The sequence below is a fragment of the Spermophilus citellus genome (genome assembly GCF_964194105.1).
Source record: "Spermophilus citellus genome assembly, chromosome: X".
NCBI lineage: Eukaryota > Metazoa > Chordata > Mammalia > Rodentia > Sciuridae > Spermophilus > Spermophilus citellus.
The window spans coordinates 84,285,138-84,302,411 of record NC_138190.1 but is presented as its reverse complement, the minus strand read 5'-3'; the positions used below and the strand labels follow the sequence as shown (position 1 = coordinate 84,302,411).

Sequence of the window (17,274 nt, the reverse complement as noted above, 5' to 3'; positions counted from 1 at the left end):
GTTTATGAGGGTAGTATAAATTAGAGCACTGTAGTATAAAGTTGCCATTTTAAATTCTCAGAAAAAAATTCTCTTTTCATGTACAGTCAGCTTAAGCAGTATCTCCATTATGCATTCTCTTTGGACATACAATAGTTCCCTTATGTCTTTATGCCTTTTTCCCATCCTGATCTCCATTTTGTGTGAACAATTTTTAGTATTTCTGAACCCACTGCTTCCTAGTGAAGCCTTCTTTGATAATCCAAGTAATATCAGTTTTTCTATTTATAATTTCAGGTATTATGTACAGTTTGCAATATAACATTTTTCACATTGTATTATTGTTTGTAGATCTGCACAGGCCATGATTCATTCATCTATATATCACCATTGCCAAACAGTACCTGGAATATAACAGTTCCTCAATAAAAATTTGATTATTTATTAAATAAAGTTTAATAATATTTATGTGTGTCAAGCCACTACATTCTTTTTTTTTTTAAAGAGAGTGAGAGAGGAGAGAGAGAGAGAGAGAGAGAGAGAGAGAATTTTTAATATTTTTATTTTTTTTAGTTCTCGGCGGACACAACATCTTTGTTGGTATGTGGTGCTGAGGATCGAACCCCGGCCGCACGCATGCCAGGCGAGCGCGCTACCGCTTGAGCCACATCCCCAGCCCCAACCACTACATTCTTGATGGGAATTTACAGTCACCTAATATGCTCAATGAAGCCTTAATCCCATATTGATAATCTGTGAATTTATAAATTCATGGTAGCTTAGAAGAGAGTTGTCTGTTGATGAGAAAGTTGACGTGTGCAGGGTCAAGCAAGCAAATAATGATAGGATTGGGGCCAACACCAAGGTCTTATTTCTATGCCAGCATTCTTTGAAATAAAATGCACTAACTTTTCTGTTGACAATGATTTGGCTTACTCTAATTCTAATTTCAGACATAGTATAAAATTATTACCTTCTATTTTTGGCTATTCCTCAATAAATTTCTGCAGTTAAATGGGTTACATCCATGGTTCTCAAATTGTATCGGTGTTCTGACACTTGGTGGGTAGTAGTGGTTGATTTTGAAGCTATAGGATAAACACTGGGATATATTAACAGTAGTGTATAAATTTTATTAAGTTAAAAACCTTAAGACTCTTTGAACTAATTTTAGACTCCCAGAAAAGTTGCAAAATCAATAGTTTCTTTATATACTTCATTGAGCATCCCTGAATGTTAGTATCTTAAGTATTTATTATAGTTCAAATTGGAAGAGTTCCCCAACATCTCATTTGCTAAGGTTTGTTCACCAGCCTGTAGTGCTATTGGGAGGTAGTGCAACATTAGGGGGTGAGGTCTAGTGGGGCATGCCCTTGAAGGGCAGATTGGGAACTCATTCCCTTCTTTCCTCTCTTTGCTTTCTGGCTAACACAAGGTGAGTAGCTTTGCTGTACCATGTGCTCCCCATTATAATGTTTTGCTTCACCATAGGCTCCCCACTATAATGTTTTGCTTCACCATAGGCCCAAATGCAAGAAAACCAAGTGACTGTGGACTGAAACATCTGAATCTCTGAGCCATGATAAATGTTTTCTCCTTTAAAGTTATTCATCTCAGATATTTTGTGAAAGTGAGGGAAAGCCGACTAACTTTTATCCATAGAATAATTATTAAAACTCAGAAATGTATATGAGTGGAATACTATTAACTAAACTGCAGAACTTAGATTAATTCTACCAGTTTCTCCAAAAGTGTTATATTTTGTTCCAGGGTCTGGTCCAGGATTCCATATTCCCTTTAGGTGTTAACAGCCTCAAATTATATCCCTTAAGATACATTGTGTTGTTTGTCTACTGTTGATTTTCTTTTTCTTTACCTATCTTCATGTATTTGTTGTAATTCTTCTGTAAAGAAGAGCTGTCTCTTCCCTCCTATTTATTTATTTATTTATTTAATCATTTACATCAGTATGGGCTCCTGGATATTTATATTGTTCACTGGGTTATAATCCCATATTAGCATCGATTATTTGGTTGCTCATATTGTCCATCTTTGGCCACTATGAGTTCCTGCCAGTGGGTCCAATGTGCTTTTGAAATGTTTCATTTTTGTTTGAGTACTTTATTTCTGGCCCCGCAAGCACCGCAGGCTCATCTATATTTTTCCTCCTCTAACCCTAGAGTCAACAACTTATCAAAGAGTTCTACCTCTATACATTTAGAAAACAAGATCTGAGTGCTACACATGCTCAATTCAACTGGGGTGTTATTATTGCTTCTATGCTCTCAGTGGACAGGGCTGATTAGTATAGAATGTATTTAGATCTGTTGACATATATACATCCATATTTCTGTATTTGTTTTGTGTGTGTGTGTGTGTGTGTGTGTGTGTTTTAAAAACCATAGATCCATGGTGTTACTTTAAATAGCATATATTTAGAATATTATTTAAAAATGAATATATGATAAAATAAGTTCCAAAATTTACCAATTTTTAAGATGACCCTTGAAAAGTCAACAATATTTTGTGTTTATGTAGGACTACTGTAAACTATTTCCTGGTTTTCCTAGTCTCGTAAGCCTTGAGAGCAGCTTCAAAGGAAATGTTGAGAAATCTTATATCAGTATATACTTTATTTGCTCTGAGGTGCTTGGCATATAGTAGATGCTCAGTAAATACTTTTTGAATATATGACTCAGTATGAAAGTATAGAAATGTGGAGGGGCCCGGAATTTACACTGATTGATTTATGATCATGGTCAGAATTTGTAATTTCAGCTATCTTGCCAGATGTATATCACTGACCATGTAGGACATTAGATAAAGTAAATTGATGGTGGTAATTCATCATGAAAGCAAAAAGAACAACAAAACATATCCTAGCAGCACCTTGACATTTGAAGGGCCTTCTTTGTCTTTATTAGTTGTTAGAGCACCAGCTGTGCATAAGTACTCATAAATGCCATTTGGTGACTGTGTAGGGTTTAAAGCTTACTTTTAGTTTCTTGAAAGTTTAGGATGATAAATTCTCTAGAAAACATTTGGTTTGTTTCTCAGTTTTCAGAGTTTTAATATTTTTTTAGATTTTTCCAGTCATGGAGAATGAACACTACTGTTATCTTTAATGTCTTAAAAGTCTAAACAAACTTTTTAACATGTGACAGTTAAGATGATATTCTAGGTTGGCAAAATATGGTCCATGGGCCAGATGCCTGTTTTGTGAGTACATTGGAACACATATATGCCTGTTCGTTTTTTTATCATCTGTGTTTGTTTTGGGTATATAATGACATCATTGTGTTGTTGCATGAGAGACTCTGCTACCTACAAAACCTAAAATATTACTAGCTGATGCTTATTAGAAATGTTTGCTAATCCCTGCTCTGGGATTATATATATATGTGTGTGTGTGTGTGTGTGTGTGTGTCTGCGTGTATGTACATCTTTAACTATCTGTACAATAGCTGTCTTGTATGAGAAGATATCAAAGGAAGATCAGAGAATTAAATAATGATTTATATTTAAAATGCATTAAAATCATGATTTTTAATTTTTTTTATTGCTAAGTAATGTATACCAAATCATGAAAGTAAAAATAAAAAAGCATACTGCTATCAATTTTTATAAATATCCAGAAGTCATGAACATTAATTCTGGCATTTTTCTATGCCATAAAATATTAGGGTAAAAGAATGTGGGGCTGTAATAAAAGGATCCAAAACACAGTGTCTTGAAGAACAGTTACTAAATATATTTTGTGACTTAAACAAGCTCAAAGGCTTTAGGGCTAAACAAGGAATAGCTCTGTTCCTTAAGTGCTCAAATTCCTTCCATTTTGGTTCTATACCATTCCCTAGGGGTTTCTTTGCACAGTATAAACTGGGTCACAGGTTAGCCTAGGTTCCAGCTTAGAAGAAGGAGATAAGAGTGTGGATATTCCTTTGTTCTTTTAAGGCCTGGTCCCAGAATGAAATGTATCATCTCTGCTTGTATACCATAGACGAAAATTTATTTATCCACATAGTAGTTGTATGGAGGGATAAAACAAATGACTAGCTTGTGGTCTTCATATGGGAGCGGGTGAGGGGGGAGATTTTGCTAGACGGTAGTAGTCTCTGCATTCTCTTAAGTCCATACCATTTTTTGCAAAAGATGTGTTTTTTTAAACAACATTTTACCATGTCAAAATAGGATTTTTCTACTAATTATAATGGGCTTTATAGTATTTTTATGTTACAAATACTATGATTCATTTAACATGCTCTTAATTGTGTATTAGGATATTTTCACTTTTTCTATTATAAACAAAATGTGAACATCTGTGTACATATGATTTCTACTTATAAATTTGTAATACTTTGAAAGAAGGCATTGTTCAAATTTTAATCATTTGTAAAATAGTTATATGATCTTTTTTTTTTTTCTTTAAACAAGTGTCATAAAGTCAGTTTGACATTGGGCTTGTACAAAAAACTCTAGTACCTCAGTAAAATTGAATATGCTGGTTATGAATTAAGTGAAATTCACCTTTTTTACAGGAAGATTTATTTAGGAAGCCAGTAGAATAGTAGCCTCAATTGATAAAATGTAATTTCATTCTGGTGAACTGCTGAGTAGTGTTGTTTTTCTTAATTTGATTAAAGTCTTTCTATTTATTTATTTAATTATTATCTCTCTTAATTTTTTTTTTTTTTTTTTTTTGGTACTGGGAATTTAAACCCGAGCCACTCTACACTGAGCAACACCCCCAGCTCTTTATTAATTATTTATTTTTAATTTTGAGACAGGGTCTCATTAAATTGCAGAAATAGCCTTGAATTTGCCATTCTCCTGCCTCTGCCTCCTGAGTTGCTGGGCCACTGTGCCCAGTTTGATAATCTTTTTTATTTTGAAAAAATTGAATATTAAGTAAAACAAAAGCTATAACTCAAAGCAAAAATACAGTGTGACTTTTATGTGTGTGCATGTATTACATTTATGATTTTCTGAAAATCAACTTAGTATTTTTAATCTTATGTGGCTGGCATTTTATTTCATTAAAGTGATGGTTCTGAAGTGGCCTTTTATACTAGTTACAGCTTCTATTGATTTATAAACTCTGTCGAAGTGTCATTATCAATAATAGCTAATCTTATTCAAAATAGTTACTCAATTGTTATATTGCCATAAATTTCTGCGATTTTAAACTAGACTTCTGTGAAATTGAAGTTGAAAGAGCTCTAATTTTATGTGTGAACTCTAAAAAAATGTAAAATATGGTTCTTTTGGGGGAGCTACATTTACTGTAGGTATTAATGAGCTGTTGACATGTGAAAGTTCAAGAATAGATGTTGAGATTTAGAAGAGCAATTTGCAATTCAAAATATAGAGATTGGCATTTACTTTAAATTTGAAGTTGCTAAAGGGAGATGCAAGAAGATGAGAAGTTTATACTTGACTAAAATATACCTCTACCGATAATTGTATATCTACATTGCCTGGCCATTTTTTTTCCTGATTATATATATTATTGGTTAGTTTTATTTTGTTTTCTGTCCTTCTTCACTTTTTACTGTGTACCATGTTAGAGAAAAAAAGGAAGCAAATCAGTTGTAAACTATGATGCTGTCTCACTGAATTCATTTAAATTCGGTTTTTCATAGAGTTTAGAGTATACTCAATATTTGGAGTCATTTTTTATTTTGTTTGTACTGGGGATTGAACCCATGGTTGCTTTTCTGCTAAACAACATTCCCAATCCTTTTAATTTAATTTAATTTTTTAAGAAAACTCTTGAGACAGGGTCTTGTTCAGTTGCTGAGGCTAGTCTCCGATTTGAGATCTTCCTCCCTCAATCTTCCTGGGATTACAGGCAAGGCATGTGTCACCCCACCTGACAATGTTTGGCATGTTTAAATTTTATTATATTGCTTATTTGGTGGTTTTATAACTGGTTCCAAATAATTGGCTGTTGCCAAGTACATTGGTGCATACCTGTAATCCCACCAACTTGAGAGGCTGAGGCAGGAGGATTGAAGTTTGAGTCAGGCTTTGGTAACTTAGCAAGGCTCTAAGTAGATTAAGAAGACCCTGTCTCAAAACAAACAAACAAATAAATAAATAGTTCTAGCATGTTTCTCAGTGGTAAAGGAGCACTGGATTCAACTAAAAAAATATATAGTTGTTGAATTTTACCCTTATACTACTAAACATATTTTTGTTAAAAGTTGAAAACATTATGTTTAATAATTGGACCAAAGGATTTTATTCAGTTAACTAGTATTATCTGACGTGGTTAAGAAATATGACGTTACTGGGTGTGGTATCACAGGCTGTAATCCCAGCAACAGCCACTTAAGAGGCTGAGACAGGAGGTTCATGAGTTCAGTGCCAGCCTTAGCAACTTAAAGAGAGCCCTAAGCAACTTAGTGAGAGAGACCCTGTCTCAAAATAAAACATAAAAAGGGATGGGGATGTGGCTCAGCAGTTATGTGTTCCTGGCTGTAATCCCTGGTACCAAAAAAAAAAAAAAAAAGATGATGTCACTATTACATGTCTATAAATTTTAAGGCTAGGTGTCTCTTTGTTCTAGCCTATGAAAAACTTTTTTTTTCTAGTTAGCAGTTGTGTCCAGTTAGGAATTATGTTGGAATTGTGTTTAAGGTTATCTTTTTTTTTTTTTTAAGATTCATAAAACTGGTTTTTTTTGAGATTGTCAAGTCACAATTAAATTTTTATAATGGGTAACATTTATTATTATAATGTGAAATATTCTGCTTTCACAGTTGTAATCTGTTAAAGGATCAGTTATCTTTGTCACATCTAATTCCTCTTTGAAAGAAATCTTTTTCATTTAATCAGAAAAATGATACGCTTATCATAAGAATTTAAGGAACATATCTGTCAATGTATCACATGTACATGCACATACATATATTGAAAATATACATGTCTTCTCATATACCATTCTTAAGAGTCTGCTACTAGTTTCGTGTATTCTGTCCAGAGAACTTATGGGATAAAGTTTCAAGATAGAAGAATAAATGTGTGAATGAACAGATAAAATAAATTGAATAGATGAAAATAAGACATTATAGTATCCCACCATCAGCACTATGTATTTGCCTTTTCTTTTTACAGCTAATAATATCATTTAGTAATATGTTACAACATTAATAGTGAAAGAACAATTTTATAAACCTATTTTTTATAAATAAATATGTGACCAAAACTAGATGACTAAATGAAATCATATGGGAATATATAAGGAAAATTCATCTTAGTTGATTTCTTGAGTTGTAGAGCTATGGCTAACAGTCATTTCAATGTGTAGCTTGAATCCCCATTGTGCCAGTAAAGATTGTCAAGATTTCTGGTAACTTTCCCACATTTAAGAGAAAGTGAGAATGTCTTCCTACAGGACTTTCTTTAAGGTACAATAAAATGGGTAGTAGTTGTAGGAGGGAGAGCTTTTGTGCTCCCATGGACTTGACATTATATTTTTCTTCACGATGGACTTGACATTATATTAATTCCCATTTCTTCTATCTCATTATTTATTATATTCTGGCACTAAGACAAGAGACCCTAAAATTTGTCTGGAATTGTCACTTTTCAAGAAATTCATTCATTGTGATTAGAAACCAGTTGTAACATTACATGATGTGCTTTGCTTGTTTCTGGATATCAATAGATTACAACCAGACTGACTCTGACCTCTGTCTTCATGGTGGAACTTGGACCCTAATCCTGGGTCCAATCATGAAAATTTGTAGGATAGGGTCTTCATTTGCCAATGACATTTCTTGCACAAGCAGGATTTTTCCCCTATAGAGGTCACACAGGCGCTTGATTGAGATAACTCTTTGCAGAAATTGTGAAACACCTTTTCTCTAGATATTACTAACTTTAATTTTTTTTTGGTACTGGGCATTGATCCCAGGGGTTCTCTACCACTGAACTGCATTCCTAGCTCTTTTTAAAAATGTATTAGTACATTAGAGTTACATATAATTTTGTGATTCATTTTAACATAATCATACATGTTCGGAATATGATTTGCTCCAGTTCAGTGTCCACTACTTTCTCTTTCCCTCCCCTTTGACCCTCCCATTACCCCTCTTGTACTCTACTGGTCATCCTTCTATTTATGCTCTTTAAAATTGGTGCTTTATAGATACATATAAGGGTGAAATTCACTGTGGTATTTTTTGTATAGCATAATTTGGTCAATTTCATTTCTGCAGTTCCTTCCTTTTCCCAGCCCTTTTAAATTTTTTTTTATTTTGAAGCAGGGTCTTGCTAAGTTGGCCATGTTTGTTTTGAATATGTGATTTTACTGTTGAAGCCTCCTCAATGGCTGACATTTCAGGCCTCAGTCACTTGGCCTGGCTAGATGTTATTAATTTTGAATTCTTTTATTCAATGGTTTTGAATCAGGGTAGCTTTCACATAAATAGGAAACTGCAAGTAAAGATAATTAAATGTACATATGCATTTTTCCTTCTATCTTCTCCATCTTCTTCCCCTTGAACTTTTTAAAAGGATCAAAGAAAGGGAATATTTTTCTCTTATATTTTTTTCTTCCTTATTTTTGTTTTGTTGATTTTCTTTTGCTTTGTGATGGTGAATATCTCTACTAGCTTCTTGGGAGTTTGAGGAGTATTAATAAGCTTCATAGCTAAAAGGAGAGTGATCTACAGCAGTAAAGCTTTAAACTTTTTGTTGTTGATCTAATTTCTCTTTTTCCCCCATAAATAAAAAATGACTTTAATTTGCCTTTCCATGACAAGGAAGGGTTAAATTGGAGGAGCTGTGAGACTCTGAATTAGATAATCAGGAAGAAGAAATCCCTAGTACTCAATCCTTTGATCTGTGAGCTCTGTGCTTTGAGCTACGTCCCCGTTCCTGTCTATTTCTCTTTCTTCCTAGGATTGTTGGTGAACTTAACAATGCATGGCTGGCACTGGACTGTATTAATTGTCAGCAAAAGGGCATTGGAGACTCCTGTGGAGTATGTTATCCTGTGCCTACACTTTGGAAGGAGAAAAAGTGATGATGTTGCTGATAACTTACCATGTGCTTTAAGTGCTTTTGTATTTTACAGATGTGGAAATTGAGCTTTTAAAGAGTAACATCTGTAAGGTGGTTGACTGAGGTCATGCAGTTTATAAGAGGCACAGCAGGGATTTGAACCCAGTTCTGTCAGGTTCTGAAGCCTTGATTAATAGCAGTGTATTAGTGGAAATACTTTCTTCAGTTAACATTTATTAAGTTTTCAAAGATGACCAAGTTACTGTCCATACCCTTAAGCTACTGTTGATTTAGTCAGAGGAAGCACTCATGCAATCCAATGACTAGATATTCTGTCAGAACTCTTAAAGAAGTATGTGCAAAACTATGGAATCACAGTTCTTTTGGTTACACATGGGAGAACTGATGGCTTAAGAGAAGAGATTATGTTGGACGTAAGGATTCTGAATAGTTTAAATTGTTTATTCGTTGGTTTTGTGATGGAATAACATTTAGAATAGGCAGCATCACTAATAAAAACAGATATGCAGGCACATGTTTCACTCAGATATTGTGGAATATATGGTTGTGACTTCATGGTAGAGAAGATCAGTATCTAGAATAAGGCAGAAGGGTTGTGTTGGCACTAAATTTTGCAGGGTGTTTTGGTGATGCTAAGGATTTTGAACTTGATTCTAGAAGATGTGTGTGTGTGTGTGTGTGTGTGTGTGTGTGTGTGTAAATATATATCCATATGTACATACACACACACTCACTGGAAATTGAACACAGTGACACCAAAGTGAGCAACATTGCCAGCCCTTTTTATTTTTATTCTTTTCATAGGTAAGAACCTATATCAAAGTTGTTAAGTTGCTGAAGCTGGCCTTAAACTTGCAATCATTCTGCCTCAGCCTCCTGAATCACTGGGATTATAGGCATGTGCCCCAGTATGTGGCTGATTCTAGAAGTATTAATGAGCAATTAAATATCTTTAATCCAGGGAATTGTGTTTTGAGTTAGTGTGGGAGTTGGATTGAAGGGGTGAAACTTAATGGCAGGAAAGCCTTTGATTAGACTAATGTAGCAGACAAAATACTAGATAGTGAGAATGAAATATTGTCACATTAGTAGGGATCACAAGGATAGGAGAAGTTGAGAACTTAAGTAGAATTATACTTGAAGAAATAATGAGGGAGTTCATTTTTTTTCTTAGTATAGGTAGCTATAAGCGTAGTGTTGCCATTAGGAGAACAAGAGGAAGACCAGGTTGGGGCTTTTGGACAGATAATAATATTGTCCTTTGGACATGTCAAAACTTAATTGCTTCTGGGACATTTAGTGAAGGGAAATGTCTAATAAACTGATGAATCATTATCTGCAGTTTTAGTCGACCAGATATTGATCTGAATCTGTAGCTAACTAGATGAGCCCAGATCAGAGATATCAGTTAGTGCGTCATCCGCAGAGAAGTGATAATTAAACCAGCGGAAATAGATGAGACCATAAAAAGAAACAAGAATAAAGGGCAACTTTTTTATATTACTACTTACCTGCCTGCCTTGGTTGTCTTAAATGGATTTGAATGGGTGGATTTGTGTGGGATAACTGACAACTCTAAACATAGGAACATCTCTCTCTAGGTCTAATGACTGGAAATATAGCTTGGTATTTCTTGCCAATAGACTGGTCTGATTGCCAAAGCAAATTCCTATAGCTTCATGAAACTCTTTTAAAGCCAGGTAACATTTTAAAACCACATGTTATACATGATAAATATGTACAATTTTTATTTGCTAATAAAAATGTCCACTAAGGTCCTGGTCATTGTCTTTGACATAAGAATAACATCTGCATTCTCTATCATGGGGATTCCCCTTCCCTTATTTTGGAGTGGGAGGTGGTAAAAGGAGTTTATTTTTCTTTGTATCAGGTATGTGGAACTTTGACTAAATGAAAATTTATGTAGAGGCTAAGTCTGAAAAATTTTGTAACCTGTTCTATTATTTTTCACCAGCAAGTCTTGTCATGACTCATGGTATTCCAACAAATTTAAAATGGAATAAAGCCGGGCTGGGGATGTGGCTCAGGCGGTAGCGCGCTCGCCTGGCATGCGTGCGGTCCCGGGTTCGATCCTCAGCACCACATACCAACAAAGATGTTGTGTCCGCCGAGAACTAAAAAAAAATAAATATTAAAAATTCTCTCTCTCACACTCTCTCACACTCTCTCTCCCTCTTAAAAAAAACACATTTTAAAAAAAATGGAATAAAGCCTTTATAAATGTGCACCGTTCATAGTACTGAATAACAGCCAGCAAACCAATACTAGTAGGCATGCTTGACTTCTATTTTCTCATTCTACCATATACATAAAGATATTTTAACATATTGAATATGAGGCATGCAATAATATTGATTGCATTCTAGGGCAGCTCTGACATTGGAGTAGACATAGTCATAAAATTATAATCCCGTTTTCATTATACAAATAAATTGGGTCAGCAAAAAAAAAAAAAAAAAAAAACTTAGACTTTAGACTTTATTCCATGTAATATTTGTAAACATTGATTTTTTTTTCTTATGTGATTTAGATTGAAGGGTTTGTATGTGTTTATAATTTAAGATTCTAACCAAATGGGTTATAGTATATAATGTTATATTGTGGGAAGAGTATAGGCTTTGGAGACTGATACTCCCTGAGCTTTTGTTATTTCCTATCTGAGTGAATTAGATATGATATCAACTTCACAGTTGTTTTTTCCCTATTGTGTAATGGAGATAAATATAGCACCAGTTTTTGATTCACATGAAGTCTAAGCGAAATAGTGAATGTAAAATGCCAAACTTGTATATATAGATTTTCTATTTTTTCTTCCCCTTTAAGTGAATTAAGCCAACATTTCACAAAATATGTTCTGTTAAAACCTAATACTTCAAAATGCTTTTTCAAAAAATGGTATTCATTGGTCAACTGAATTTGTGAAATGGTACATACTGCTGTATTCCCTCTTGAAGAACTACAAAAAACGTGACCATATTTAGGGGTGCTGAGAAGAAGCCATGCCACAAATAAACCATTTGTTGTTATTTTTGTTATTTAACTTTTTAAAACTCAGGGTTTTCCAAATCTATTTTGGCATTGTGCTTTATTTATATTTTTGGACACATTAACAGTCCATGTTATTGATAGGGAATGAATTTTGGAAATGGTGAATTTAGTTTATCAGGGCCAGGTGCTATTCAACATTTAAGGGTTTGGCTTCATTGAACCACAGCTACTATTATCCTGTGTCTATGTGTGCAAGTCTCAGTGTCCTCACTTATAAAATTGCATCTTTCCTATCTACCTCACCTAATTTCTGGAAAAGCCCATGATAAAATATCTGTACAAACTACTTCAAAGATTAAAAATATCATTATTGGAAGGTGGTCTTTTCTTCTATTCTACGAAAAGGAATTGTAGGAGCAGTGAATGTAAAATAGGACTATCTAGAGGTTGGGCTGGGCTGCTTCCCTTTCTCAATGACCGAGCTTAGTCCCCATTGACTATCTGCCTGAAAACATTTTCAACTTTTGAGTTTCTTAATAATTAAAATGATTCCCAGATGAATGTGCCTGAATGTCAATAACTCCATCTTTTGTTAATGTTCATGGACTTGCTTACTTTTTAAAACACAATAGGTAGTTTAGAATCATTTAACTATGTCTGCTGCTGAATATTTAGTAATGAAATAATGTATAATGGTATTAGGATTTAATTAATGGGCTATAGTTAATGGATTTAATGCTCAGCCTTCTCATATAGTTCAAAATTTTGGGTCTACCTGTGGTATATTTCTTATTTAGTAGGAAATATTAAGCACAGTGATGTTTCTTTAAGATCAGACACTATGAAAAGGGTGAGAAATATCTTGAAATACTGTTTGGATACTGTATTTTCTGTTGTTTTATTGATTGATGTTAATGGAGACAGTTGTGTAACACATTTCCTTATTGTGCCCAGAAAAAACTTAGTGGCACTATGAGTAAGCTATGGGAAAACTTAGAAAGATTAAAACTATGTTTTCTACAGTTATAAGGTCAACATTTCACATAATGGAATACTGTATCCTGTTGTTATAATTATGAAACCTTTCTTATATTTAAAATATAAATGCCATATTTGTGATTTTTACTATTTTAGCTGAAAATTGTAGGTCACTTTCCCATCCTAAAACATTAAAGGGCTTTTATATATTAGTTTCATGTGTGCTATTTAAATACTGTGAATTCTTATTTTCCGGTTCTACAAAGAAACAGTAATTTTAAGGAGGTCTTTTTCATCCTTAATCAAAAAGTACTTATTCCGTTACTTGATATACAGATGCAGTTGTGACATAAAATTGGCAGAAAACATGCCAAGTTTTTTTTCTCATTCAGGAAGTTCTCACTTTGTCCTTAAAATAAATCTCATCTTTGAGGTTTGAAAAACAAAACCACCAACCTAGCTTTACTTCTCTCTACAGATGCAGTTTTAAAAACAGTAGAAATAATATTTTATGAATTGAATTTAAATGTCACAGTTCAAAATCCATGTTTATAGATAAAATTGAGAAAAATATTTTGTGGGCTTTAATTTTTATTATTTCTATTAAAATATTGCTCCAGAGAGCATATTAAAATGTCATATTGATTTTTCCTTTTTCTTTTCATCATATTGATTTTGATATGTCAAGTCTTTGTCTTAAAGGGATGTTTTAAACTATATTTAGAACTATACAAATATCAAAATGAATTTCATCAAAGACAGTGCTGGCTTTATAGCAAGTTTACTAATAATTGTGTTACCATTTTTGTCAGAAAGACGACAGTAATGAAAACCATGTTTCACCTTTTATATATATAATTGGATGAGATCACCAGATGCTGATGTTAAGAGCACATCAACAAGAAAAGTTGAAAATGGGAGCTGCATGGAAAAATACCAAGACCAATTAGCTTTGTCAAAAACCATATGACCAAGCATAGGAGAGAAAAATAGGTTTTGACCATGAGCTGACCTCAGGTAACTTAATCATGGAAAGAAACAGCAAGATGGCCCTTCTTAGAGTTTTCTTAGGCATTTGATAATAGACGAAAATACCTTGGAAATTGATACATCATATTCAGTGCTTCAAGACTCAATGTCAGCTTACTTTTATTTTTCTAATATTTTATAATGCTAATTTTGAAACACAGAAGAGTTGAAAAATTATATTGTGAACACCTGTGTATGCACAACCTAGATTCTACAATTAACATTTTGGTGTATTTGCTTTACTACATAACTATGTATTCATTCTATTATCCATCCATACTCCATCTTATTATTTTAAGCATTTCAATGTAAGTTGCATACACTAATAATTTCAGTTCTGAATACTTCAGCATACATATCAACAATAGTTCAACATTTGTTTGTGGTTCTTTTTTGAGATAATATTTAGATACAGTGTACCACTAATCAGTTTGACAAATGCATATACTTAAAAACCTTATTAATTGGGCTGGGGTTTTGGCTCAAGAGGTAGAGTGCTCGCCTAGCATGCGTGAGGCACTGGGTTCAATCCTCAGCACCACATAAAATAAGATATTGTGTTCACCTATAATTAAAAAATAAATATTAAAAACACCTTATTAAGTAAATTAAATTAAAATTGTAACAAGGTAAAGAATATTACTGTCAATCCACAGTTTCCTTGTTCCTCTTCATAGTCTAGTCCTGTCCTCATTTCCACACTTAAAAATTACCATTCTCATGATATTTTCATCATAGATTAATTAATTTAGCTTGTTCTAGAACTTAACATAAATGAAAACATACAGTATTTTTTTTTGGTTAAAGCTTTCTCTTAACAGTTTTGGTATGCATCTATATATTGTCTGTATAAGTAGTTTATTTATATTGGTGAATAGTAGCCACCCTGTGAATATATGCTGCAACTTATTTATCCATTCTATTGATGGATACTTGAATTATTATTACCATGGGCTATTAAAGAATAGACTGTTGTGAAAAGACTTGTGTAAATATTTTTGTGGGCATATATTTTTCTTTTGTATAATCCTAGGATTACAATTACGGGATCATAGGATAGATGTATGTTTAGTTTTGTAAGAAACTGCCACATGTTTTCTGAAAGTGTTTATACCGTTTTGTATTTCCACCAAAAATGTCCCAAGAAACCATCCTGAGCATCCTACCAATGCCCAATATTATGAACCTTTTTAAACTATTATGCTCATTTTTAATGCTCATTTTAATAGGAACTTACTTAAAGATACTTAGTAATCACTTTGTGAAATGTTTTTTCAATCTCTTTGCCCATTTTTAAGTTGGTATATCCATTCAAATAAATTTACATAAATCTTGAAACTTGTGCCCATTAGATAAAAAGTGAAACACACATATGACCTTATAAGTTGTTCAAAGGAAGTCTAAAAATATTTCGACAAGTTAAAATGAAAGTGTACCTAGGATCTCTTGTTATTTTGTTGAATGTTGCATTTGGATGGTAGAAAGAGGTAGCAGAAGTGTATTCTTCTCAGGTAAGGGAGTAAATGGTATACATTGGTATGGGAAAACCAACATTGCTAACATTACTTTTTTTTCTTTCCCTTATCCATGCTTCCATATCTCAGCTTCTTCTTCCACATGCTCTTTGATTTAGGGTTAGCTTATAGGTTTCCTGACCCCATCATTTTAGCAAGGTTTGGTCATCAAGAATTGGTTGTATACCTGAAATTCTATCTAAATTTTAAAGCCTGTTAGAGATTCTGAATAATGTATGAATTTACATTATCCCTGAGAGAACCATAAGATATGACAAAGACAATGATCTATATTAATAGACCTTCTTTCACAAATGTTTGATTTAACCCTGTTAAGGCAAAGGAGTGATTATTTGTTAAAATATTCTTCAGGCCCATGTTAACAGTTGATCAAGTATATCAAAAATTTATCAAAATTTGAGATAACATTCAGTAGCATTATGGAAGAATAATTTTGTATGTAATATTAATTGTTTAATTTTCAATAGAGCTTTTATATATTCTTATTTTAATTAGAGAAAGATATAGAGGAACAAATGTGTTACTGGAATCAAAGGCAAGAATCCCTCCCACCCAGAACTGAAATGGCTATTGTAGGTTGGATTTAGTGTACTCTGTAGTTTATCATTACAGAGTGACTAAATGTGAATAGCTTTGCAAGGACTAGGAAGAACATTATTCAGTACAGATTAGAGAGGTGTGTTTGCCAAAAATCTCCACTTGTATTCATTGTGTACAAAATTTAACTGATCTTAGGAGACTTATGTCTTCTCTAAAACAGTGATCTTCATAGGAGTGTGGCATGAGAAGAATAACTCTTGGAGCTGGAGTTGTAGCTTAGTGGTAGAGTGCTTGCCTTGCATGCATGACACACTGGGCTTAATCCTCAGCACCACATAAAAATAAATAAATAAACAAACAAACAAACAAATAAATAAATAAATAAAATAAAGACATTGTGTCCATCTACAACTAAAAAAGAATATTAGAAAAAAAGAATAACTCACCCAGGTCTCTGTGTAAGTTTTGTTTCTGTTTAATTTATCACACATCTTTGTATGAATAACTGTGTCTCAGGATCTATTTTTATTTTATCTAAAGTAACCACTTCAGCCTGGAGTGATGGTGCTTGCCTGTAATCCCAGCAATTCTGGAGGCTGAGGCAGAAGGATCAAAAGTTTGAGGCCAGTCTCAAGAACTTAATGAGATGCTGTCTCAAAATAAAAAAGGGCTAGGGATGTAGCTTAGTGGTAAAATGCCCCTGTGTTCAATCCTCAGTACCTGCCCCCCCACCACAAAGAAGAAAATAATAAAGTAACCACTTCATCTGTTTTATCTAGAGTAGCCAATTTCTCTCTCTCTCTCTCTCTCTCTCTCTCTCTCTCTCTCTCTCTCTCTCTCTCTCTCTCTCTCTCTCTCTGGTGTGAGAATTAATTTGGGAGTCTCATACATATATCTTACCTGCCTAGTGATCAGGGAAGAAAACTCTATGGAGGCCAAATATATTTTTTAAATTTCTTATAAGAAAAATTTCCTTTGGCATCTGAGAGCTCTGAATTTATTTCAGCCTATTATGTCTTCTTATGTCAAAATCCTTTTGATTTCTTTCTTTTTTTCCCAGGGCTGAGGACTAAACTCAGGGCCTTGCGCTTGCTAGACAAGCGCTCTGCCACTAAGCTAAATCCTCAACCCCTGCTTTTGATTTCTTGAGGCAGCAGTATTAAAAAATGAA

General features: G+C 33.5%; 1 protein-coding gene across 4 annotated transcripts in view; it reads left to right on the top strand.

Moving 5' to 3' along the window:
• Window positions 1-17,274, top strand: part of CHM (CHM Rab escort protein) — a 167,604-nt gene that overhangs the window by 43,828 nt on the left and 106,502 nt on the right. Inside the window, exon 2 of one of the 4 annotated variants that reach the window (XM_081276413.1) lies at window positions 17,164-17,274. The exons of the other annotated variants lie outside the window; for them this stretch is intronic. Within the exon in view, the coding sequence (XP_081132539.1) occupies window positions 17,270-17,274 (5 nt within the window). The 5' untranslated portion in view covers window positions 17,164-17,269. The remainder of the gene's footprint in view (window positions 1-17,163) is intronic. 4 annotated transcript variants of the gene reach the window in all.